Consider the following 9,850-nt stretch of genomic DNA (forward strand, 5'->3'; position numbering starts at 1 on the left):
AATCATCTGAATTAAATTCACCTGTGTAAGGCACGCCCTCCTGGTTCTATAAAACTTCCCGAGCAGCCTCAGTTCTTGCTGCTTCAGGAGTGGGGGTGCTTCCGGAAGGGTCTGCAGGGTGACCTGGCGATTGGCAGCCTCCATTCAGCTGTGCTGAGTCTCCTTCGCTGGTGAGGTTTCTTTTCCAGGCTCTGCTGGCTGGTCTCTTGTCTCCTCGTGCTTTGCCTCACATATTTTTAAGTAGCAATTGAACAGCACCAGGCTGACATTGGGAGGGGGGGAGCACTCCTGTCGTGCAAATTGCAGGCCTGGTGCTCTGCAGCAGATCAAACAGGCTGGGAAGAGTCCTTGTCATCTTCAAACAGAGAATTTTACACTTGAAACCCAGCTTATCCTCTGCACTTGCAGAGTTTTCTCTGTAACTGAGCCCTGAATAATTTAAATAACATAACATCAGCATTGGGCTTCCAAAGCTGCTGGTATGTGTGTGAAGGTTGCTGCTGCCAAAGGCAATTACACACAATTGCTCCAGGAAACTCACTATTATATATACTTATTTATTTAGATTTAAGTCTTGTGTTTGCTTTGTTTTTTGTGTTGGTGTTTTTGGGAGCTTTTTTGTTTGTTTGGGGTTTTTTGGTTTTTTTTTTTTTTTTTTTTTTTTTTTTTTTTTTGGTTTGTTTTGAGTTGTGCTACAGGAGCACCTGGAGTATTTAAAAGGGATGTATTCGGCAGGTGAATAGAGAGCACCCCAAACCATCCAGGTCATGCCCAGAGCATCACTTCTGAGCTCTCAGAGTTTCAAGGTGGAGATGAAAATGTGCTGTGTGCCACAGGGACTTGAGTGAGTCATTTCTCTGTAGTGAAGCTGTTTGACCTGGGGATAAGGGAGCCCCCAGAGAAGGGGGGTGCTCTCCTGCAGCTGTCCTATTCCAGAGGTAAGAAAAGAGGAGAACAGGGAATGAGTGAACCCCCAGGGGCTCTGCTACCTTGCTGTGCCCCCCAGAAGGGGCTGTGGGGTTCCCCTCAGAAGCAGGATTTGGGGACCAGCCTGGGCAAGGTCATCTGGCCATCCCCCTCGGGAGTTTGAACTTGCTGGGGATTCTTCTCTGGAGGGCACAGACAGAAGTGTGAGTGAGGCCTGGCAGAGCCCAGGTGGCACCAGAACTGCTGTTGCAAGCAGTGAGGGTGGCCAAGAGGGCCGGAGTTAGGAAGGCTGGACTTGCTGGTGGTGCCCCTCGGGGCACAGAAGCTTTTCTGATGCTGGGTATCTCTGCCCTGGGCATGCAGGTGTCCCCTTTGTGCTCCTGGGCTGCTGCTGTGCCTGGTCACCCCCAGGATGGTGTCTGTAAGTGTTGTTGCATTCACCTGTAACAGTCAGTGGCTGAAGTGGTTTCTGGTCTCCTGATGCAGGTGAAGAACTGGGATTTTGCCACTGTGATCCTGTACCAGCCGCAGCCTCTACACCAGGATGTCCAAGAGTAAATCCTCCTGGGGCAATGTGGCTGTGCCTCCCTCAACTGTGGTGACACAGACAGTCCTGCACGAACACCACCTGAGAGGCTAACAAGTCCTGCAGGTCCCAATTGTCCTCATGGATCCAGATTTGGAATCTGCATGTGCGTGTAATTCAAGAGGAGGTGGCCGAGTGGAAGTTATGGATTTTGCCAGGCTAACCGGTACAGCTGGGAGAAGTAAACAAGATTTGAGTGGCCTGACCTTCCTTCAGGTATGTGCATCTATATATAGGGCTGTCTATGTATACATGTCTATATTTAACACGTGTGCATATAGCTCCGTGGATATATCCGTGTGCTGAGAAATGGTTTGAAATGGCAGCAATGCCGTGAGATCATCTGCTCGCACAAGGCTGTGCCAGGTGTCAACCAGGCTGGGTACAGCTCCTTCAGTGCGGGTCCCTCTCTGTGCCCCCGACCTTCAGCTTCCTGGGAAGGCGAAGGTCACCCTCCGGCGTGCCAGGGCTCTGCCTCCTTCCTGCCGAACCCGATCCTCGGGCGCGTGGCTGAGCCGAGCCGAGCCGGCCAGCAGCGCCCCTGGGCCGGCGGGGGGCGGCTCCTGGTGGCGTTTAGGGGACAGCACCTGCAGGCAGGAGGAGCGAGGGCTCAGCCTGGGGCCGCAGCCTGGGCGGGCTCGGCTCCTCTTGGCTGTTGTAGAGGCGAGGTTTCGGCAGCGGCTTGGGGGAGCCGGAGCGGCCCTAGGAGCTGAGAAAAGCATAATCCCAGCGGAGCTGTGCCAGGGGGATGGATGGGCTGCTGCGGCGGGCTCTGCTCCCGCGCCGCGGCGCTGGGTGGTGTTCGGGAGGAGCACGGCCGCTGGTGCTGGGGGGTCCCGGCCCGTGTGCGGGTCACCCTGACCGTGACGGGGGGCTGGGGCCCGTGGACCCCTGCCCGGGAAGCAAGGAGCGTCCTGTGGGCCGACACTTTGCTGCGGGCCGTGAGATGCCCTTGGGGCGGGCGTTGCGATGGGCAGCCCCCGCTATCCCCAAGGGCTGCGCTCGGCCGAGCGGGGCGCCGTGAGCCAGGGAGGGCGGCTGTGCTGCTCGGGGGCTGCTCCGAGCCCCCTGCCCGGGGCTGGGCCGGCGAGCAGCTGCCCTGCCACCCCCGGACCCCGGGTGGGGGGCTGCAACTCGAGCCTGTCCCCGGGGTCCCGCCGCGCCGCGGCCTCCTCCCGGCGAGGAGGACGAGTTAATTCCCTGATGGATGCACCCCGAGCCCCGCATCTGCCACGGGCAATGGGAGGGGGGCGCGTGGGGCCGGGCACAGGTGCGGGGCCACCACCCGGTTATAAATAGCGGGGAGGGGCGGCCCGGCTCCCCCCGAGCTCGGTCCCCCCCTCCGGGGCTCGGAGCGGAGCGGGATGCGGCGCCCTCCCTCCCTCCTCCCGCCCGCCGGCAGCATGAGCCCGTCCTTCCTCCTCCTCCTCCTCCTCCTCGCCCTGCCCGCCCGCGCCCGGCGGGAGCAGGTGCCCGGCGGGGCTCAGCGGGGCCGCAACGCCCCCGCGCCTTCCTCCTCCTCTTCCTCCCCGGCGGCGGCGGCGGGGCCGAGCCGCTTCCCGCGGAGCCGCCCGGAGCGGCGGCGGGGCCGCCTCTACTGCCGGGTGGGCATCGGCTTCCACCTGCAGCTGCACCCCGACGGCCGCGTGGACGGCGCCCACGACGCGAGCCCGCTCAGTGAGTGGGGGCCGGGGGGGCGGGGGGCTGAGCATCCCTGTCCCTGCGGGCTTCCATCCCCGCCGGGATGGCACAGCCCTTCGCGGCTGTCGCCCTCGCCGGGCCGAGCTGCAGCCCCGGCGGGCCGGGCAGGGGCGTTCGGGATGCCGGGGGCGGGGGGCCGTGGTTGCGGGCTCCGTGAGCCCGGGCTCCTGCCGGGAAGTGGCTCCTGGGGGCTCTCCCGGCCCGGGGAGTGAGCCCGTGGGGATGCTGTGGGAGCCCGAGCTCTGCTCGCCCACCACAGCCCCTCGCCAGGCACCTGGGGGAGAGGATGCTGCCCCTTTTCGGTCCCTTCCCTGTGGGACTTTTCCATCACTCTCTCTGCATTCTCATTCTCCCAGCACAGTGATAGGATATATTCAGTTTAAAAATAGGACTGAGGCTGACGTTCCCCTGAGAGAAAGCTGTGCTAACTCATGGCTTATCCTCTGGTCGGAGTTGCTATGATATCCTGCTGGAGAGAATGAAATGTCAGGTGGGGATGAAAAATCCCTTCAGGAGCCCGAGGGCTCGGGCCCGAGGTGACCCTGGCAGCGTGAGGGGCGCAGCTGTTGGGAGCGTTCAGGGAGCGGCCGCCACATCTGCCCGGGGCCCAGACAGTGCCGTGGCCCAGGAGGGAGAACAGCCCCTGGGCGGGCAAGCTGCACCCCAGGAGCTGTGCTGGGGGCTCCGTGGGCACGAGGCTGCAGGGGCTGAGGGGATGGATAGGGAAACGGGGCGCCCAGGGCACGGCTGGTTTGGGAGACACGGGCCTGGAGGACCGGCAGAGTTGGGTCCCGTGGCTGTCCTGCAGAGACCCGAATCATGTGCAGCTCCTCCCTCCTTAACCTGAGCTGTCCCCCCGGGAAGGCCACAATAACGCCAGGAGCAGGGGGGCTGTGCTGGGGTGCTGCACTGAGCAGGGCCTGCGAGGGGCAAGCTGGCCTGGGGCTTGACACCCCACCTTTGGCCCCTGGGAAACAGGGCTTCACCCCCATCAACGGGGCCACCCCACAAAAAGCAGGAGGTTTTGGGGTGCCCTTGAGGACAGCCAGGTGTGGGACAAGGCACGGCAGGGCTGCAGAGCCTCATGGCTTGCGGCCTGTGCCGCATGGGGTGAGGGGGGTGGCGGGCCATAACCCCTCCCAAAAGTGCCCCCCAGGCCCTTGGTGCCGGGACTTGGGTGCCTCAGGGGGATGTGCTTCCTCCTTAAAATAAACATGGGAAGCGGTGATCCGATACCCAGCCTTGGGGGATTTAACGTGGCTTGTGTTTGCTCCTGGCATGTTAATCCCACGGCCTTCGGGGCCAGGCGAGATGCTCTGCGGGTCCTTCCTCTGGGGGCTGCAGCTGGGTGTCAGTGCCGCTTTCCCGGGGTGCCAAGGGAAGCTGGGGACGTGGCGCTGCCCCCTCCAGCTGCCAGGGGCGGGGGGGCACCTGGCCCTCTGCCCCAGGTACCCCACAGCACCTGGGCGGGTGATGTGCTAGTGCTGGAGGGATGCTCGGAGGCTGCAGCTCTTCTGTCAGACGAGTGGCGGGTCCTGTGTGCCCCATCAGGCTCAGGAAAGTCCTGCTTTTTCCATGCTGGGAGGCGCAGTGCCCTGTCCCCCGAGGCCTGCTGAGAGGATGGGCTGTGAGGGAGCAGCAGTGGCTCCAGTCCCAGCTGGCCCGTGTGCTGAGCTCAGGTCGGCAGGGTGAGGGTGGCACCTCTGCTCCCAGCAGGCTGCTGTAGCTACAGGGGTCTTCTCCCACCCTTGGGAGCTACTTTGTTCTACCACACCCCAGCCAGGAGCTGCGCCCCAAAACGCAGCTTAAAAAAACAAAACAAAAGAGGAATCCCAGCCACCACCCTGTATCCGTCCTAGAGTGGATGAAGGCTGCTCTGTGAGGCAGAGGGATGGAGTAGGAGCTGGGTGGAGCCAGGCATCTGAGGAGCAGGGACGTGGGAGAGGAAATGCAAACCTGTCAGACTGAGTTGTATTTATTTTTTTCTCTGTCACACCAATATGAAAAGAACTGTGATTTATTTTGGGATTTCTGTCATCCTAGGTATTTTGGAAATATTTGCTGTGTCTCAGGGGATCGTAGGAATACGAGGAGTTTTCAGCAACAAATTCTTAGCGATGTCAAAAAAAGGAAAACTCCACGCGAGCGTAAGTAAACCCCCCGTTATGAATTATGTGTTGTTTATGAAAGGCTTTGTGGCACCTCCTCGTCGGGGCAGCCGGGCTGGCACCGCAGTCACAGAGGGGACAGGTGGGGCCCGAGCGCCCCGAGCACCTTCCTCCTCCTCCTCCTCCTCCTGGTCGCTGTGCGCGCTCGGGCGCTGGCGTCGGCAGAGCCTGTTCTGGGAGCAGGGCTGGGCTATTTTTAGCCCCGTGCGCGGCAGATCGAGCAGAAGGGTTTAGCCAAATGGCTCCCGGCGAGCAGCAGGCGTGGCGCCGGCTGTGCCCGCGGGGACGCGGCCGGGGGAGGCTCCAGGTGAGGGCCGGGCGCGCAGCTGGAACGGGGAAATCCCGCACCCTCGCGCTGCGGGATGTGTCCTGAAAGCAGAGCTTTCCCGCGGGTCTCCCTGGTTTGCTCTTGTCTGTTCCAGAGGTCGCCTAAGCAAACACAGCGACCTCCTGTGCTTGCAGGAAAGGCAGTGCCTTTGGAAAGTGTGTGTGCACACGGGACACCCCAGGAAGGGCATTTTCAGGGCAGCATCTCGTCCCTGAGGGGGGCTCCCAGGGAGCCTGGTCAGGGCTGGTGGCTGGGGAAAGGGAAAAGGTGATTGCCTGCCCGCAGCTCTGAGACAAACCTCCCGGTCCCAGAGATTGGCGAACTCACCTCTCTCTCTCTCCTTGAAGCCTTCTTGGAGTGCTGCTGAATGCTCCTGAAGCCTATTGGTGCTTAAAGGGCGAGCACGTGCTCGCTTGCTTTAGGAAATGAAGCAGGAGCATGAATGGCATCTAGGGGAAAAGGGGAACGGTTCCATGGAGGATAACGGGAGGTGAGAGCAGAGGGGCAGAGCAGGAGCCAGGGGAAAGGATGGAGAGGAGAGGGAAGCAGGCAGAGGGCCGTCACTGGACCCTCCAGAGCCTTCCTCTCTGGTGTACAATGGGCCTCTTATCTGAGCTGAAGCCGTGATTTATGCCCTGGCACAGGCAGAAATTAAATCAAGCCTCGTTGGTGCATGGTTAATTGTTGACACACAAAGGGCAGGGCCAGAGAGGGACCTCAGTCGGGAGGGTCAGGGCAGGGGTGAGGACACACGATGCCCCGCTCCGGTGAAAGCCACAAATTTGTAGAAACTTGACCCAAATGTCGAAAGATTGCTGGACTAAACAATGCCAATAATGCAAACCCGGCATCTGTTGTTCTTTCCTGCGCTGGCAGGATTGAAGTTATTTCATGGCCTAATGAGTTCCGAGCAGCACAAAGCACGTCCTGTGCCCGTCACTCAGGGCAGTGCTTTGATATGGGAGTCGGGCCGGAGGCTTCGTGCTGAACCTCAGACAAAAGTCATTCCTGCGGGAATTTGGGCTCCTTCAAAACTCGCTCTTGGGCTCGGCTCCATCCCAGCTCGGTGTTTTACAGGCGCTCTCCTCCTCTTTTTTTTTTTTTTTTTTTTTTTTTTTTTTTTTTTTTTTTTTTTTTTTTTTTTATGCCAGCTTAATTAAATTACTGAGCGGTTCATTTTTAGAGGCAGCAGCTTCAGAAAATGACAGTTATCCCAGCAATTATCAGTTGTGTGCACAGATGGCTTTTTCCTCGTTGATAAACCCTCGCTCTCCTGTTTGTCCATTTTTAGCACGGAGCGGGTGGGAGGGGTTCTGCGCCCGTCCAGCACGGACCCCGGGGGACAGATTTGCCCAGGTAATTGTGCCTTTCCAGGAGCTGCCCCAAAGCTGCCATTCCTGGCCGGGGCAAATCTGATCAGCTAGGTTTTGAAATTTAAGTGACTTCAGGACTGCTCTCGGTGATGGTCTCTGGAGCTCTGCAGAGCAGACCCAATGCCAGCCCCGTGCCGTGGCTGCCCCACCTGCCCTGTGTGGGGGAAAGTGGCTTTTCCCGACTGGAGCGGTGCAGCGATGGGCTGAGAGGCCGGGACGTGGGGAAGTGGGACAGGATCGTGGCGAGGCAGCTGTTGATGTGCTTCCCTCCTTGTGGGGGACGTCCTGCCTGAGCACTGGGGCTCCAGGGGGCATTGAGGGTCACCGGAGCCCTGCTGGGGAAGGTGGAGGCCTGGGGGAAACAGCAGGGAGGGTAGATGAAAGACAGGGAGAGCAGAAATGAGTCACGGAGGTGGCGTCCCTCGGAAGCGGCAAAGTAAGGAAGACCTAATTTAAGTGCCGTGAGGCAAAGTGCGTGTGGCAGGCTGCGGGCTCTGTCGCTTGCGCCGTGAGGCTCAACTTCCTTGGCTAAATTTGGGCTTCGGAACGCTTTCCTTGCGGTTACGAAGCCTTGCTGGGGGCTGGGGTCTTGTTCTCTGGTGTTGGAGTGTGAGAGTTCAGCGTCTCCCCCTCGTCGGTGGTTGGGAGGTGTGGCTGTGAAATTGATCTGGGGAAGCTTTTAGGGCACCGGGGGACACCTTCAGGGTAAGGCGCGGCTGAGGGCTTGGGAGGGGCTGCTGGAAGCTACGGCTGCGGGTCTCGGGGTTGTGGGCACACGGGTGGATTACTTGCCTCTGCTCTTTTGTTTCGGAGCGCTTTTTTGGAGACGAGGGAAGGGCGCTGCCGGGGCAGGCCCAAGCCCTTTTATTCCCGGCCAAGGCCAAACCTGGCTGGCAAGCAGCTACCGAGCGGGGGGCTTTGCAAAGAGAGCGGTGCCTGGCACCCTCGGTGCGGATGCCCCGTGTTCCAGCCGCTCCCCAGGGCGTGGTTCTGGGAGGCGGCCGGGCAGCTGTCAGGGTGGGGCCGGGCCGTGCCCGGCCTCGGTGAGCAGCGTGTCCCCGTGTCCCCGCAGGCCCGGTTCACGGCGGACTGCCATTTCCGAGAGCGCTTCCAGGAGAACAGCTACAACACGTACGCCTCGGCCGTGCACCGCAGCCCGCGCTCGGGGCGCGCCTGGTACGTGGCGCTCAACAAGCGCGGCAAGGCCAAGCGCGGCTGCAGCCCCCGCGCCCGGCCCCAGCACGAGTCCACGCACTTCCTGCCGCGCTTCGGCCGCCCGCCGCCCCCCGAGCTCGCCTTCACCGTGGCGCTGCCCGACAAGAAGACCCCCAAGCCCCGGCCCCAGGCGGCGCCGGCCCCGCCGCGCAGGAGCCCCGGCCCGGCCAAGTACCGCCTCAAGTTCCGCTTCGGGTAGAGCCCCGTGGGGACGCTGGCACCGGGATCCGGGCGGCTCGGGGCACCGAGCGTCCCTCCGCGCACGGCTGCGAGGCGACCCCAGGGACGCGAGTGGGGTGAGCGGCTCGGGCTCGCCAGACGCGACCCCTGCGATGGACCTCGGGCTGGCCTCCCGCTGCTGGAGAAGCTGAAAGGTACCTCTACAGCGAACGCGCTCTCTTGTTCTCACCAGTGACTCCTTTGACAATCATTTTCATGGGAGAGAGATGTTCGCAGCCAAGCGGTTTTGTTTGTTTCTCTTGCATCTCCTTCTCGCTGCACTTTTTTCCTCCGACCGTACCTCAGGCACCATATATCCAGGTCTGTCCCTTTCCCTTCTCCTGGAAGCCAGCTCTTCCCTTCCACACGTAAAACAGAGAGACCAAGCCCTGCCATTTCAGTCGCCTTACCTGCGGTGCCAGGTGGTCTTCGAACCCTTTGTTGGCAATAATAGATGTGTGTATATATTTTGTGATAAATGCATCGCGATACGTGATTTGGGGAGGGTGGCTGTTTGCAGCCCGCCCCTGGCGGTCTCTCGTTCTTCCCCGGACAGCTGCAGGAGCGAGTCTCTTCCTGTCCGTCCAAATATGGATTCGATGTCTGCTTTGAGATACCTCTGCCCTGGTCCCGGGGCGTTCCTGCTCCCTGGAGGAGTCCCTCCACAGGTATCCCCACAGGATAGGGAGTCTGTGGCCCCCAGGTGCCCACTGGCTTTGTCCAACACTTTTTGCTGCTGATTTATTTTCTCACTCTCAATGCGTTTGCAGAGGCAGGGGGCAAGGTTTTTCTTGTACAGTGAGCGTGGTGATGTGGCAATAAACGCTGTTCCAGCCGCTCGTCCCCTGGGGAGTGCTTTTCCCACCCGGGTGGCCCGAGGGCCCTGGTGTTGAGACGTTTCTCTCTCGTGGTGTGATCCGTGGAGTAGTTGTGCACACGGCGTTTGTAAGCAGCGTTTAGCAGTGCTTTGTTTAGCAGTGCTGCTGTACGGACAGGCACTGGTAGCATTGAACCTCACCGGCGAAGCCTTAATCGGAGCCCAGGTGGGCTCAGGTTGGCAGAAGCCCTCAGGACCTGAGCCCCACCAGCATCCTGCAGCAATAATGAGCCTCCTCTCCGCCTCTGATTGTGGTGCCATCGGCTGTTCCCATCGGAATCGTGGTTCTTTGCCTTTGTCATCCTTCTGGCAGCCCCTGGTCGGACGCGTGTGCTCCGCGTACGAGGGTGGATGGGGACGCTGGAATAAAACGGTTGTGTCTCATTTTCTAACCTGATGGTGTCATCTCTTCCCTTGTTTGTGCCTTCTTTTGTTCCCACCCCCCCCCCATCCCCC

General features: G+C 60.5%; 1 protein-coding gene across 3 annotated transcripts; it reads left to right on the forward strand.

The window, feature by feature from the left end:
• Positions 1–1,196: 1,196 nt before the first annotated feature.
• On the forward strand, positions 1,197–9,258 carry FGF5 (fibroblast growth factor 5; the record flags this gene model as incomplete). 3 transcript variants are annotated; one of them, XM_079307282.1, is made up of 4 exons in its annotated part: positions 1,200–1,729; positions 5,258–5,361; positions 8,156–8,469; positions 8,711–9,258. In XM_079307282.1, the coding sequence occupies exons 2-4, from the start codon at positions 5,332–5,334 to the stop codon at positions 9,255–9,257; spliced, it is 891 nt and encodes a 296-aa protein (XP_079163408.1). In that variant the 5' UTR covers positions 1,200–1,729; positions 5,258–5,331. The 3 variants fall into 3 exon arrangements, with proteins under 3 accessions (XP_079163407.1, XP_079163408.1, XP_079163409.1); XM_079307281.1 differs by lacking the exon at positions 5,258–5,361 and having other exon boundaries at positions 1,197–1,729; XM_079307283.1 differs by lacking the exons at positions 1,200–1,729; positions 8,711–9,258 and adding an exon at positions 2,576–3,190 and having other exon boundaries at positions 8,156–8,497.
• Between the last annotated feature and the right edge of the window lie 592 nt (positions 9,259–9,850).

This window comes from Erithacus rubecula (genome assembly GCF_903797595.1).
Source record: "Erithacus rubecula genome assembly, chromosome: 5".
In the NCBI taxonomy this organism is placed as follows: domain Eukaryota; kingdom Metazoa; phylum Chordata; class Aves; order Passeriformes; family Muscicapidae; genus Erithacus; species Erithacus rubecula.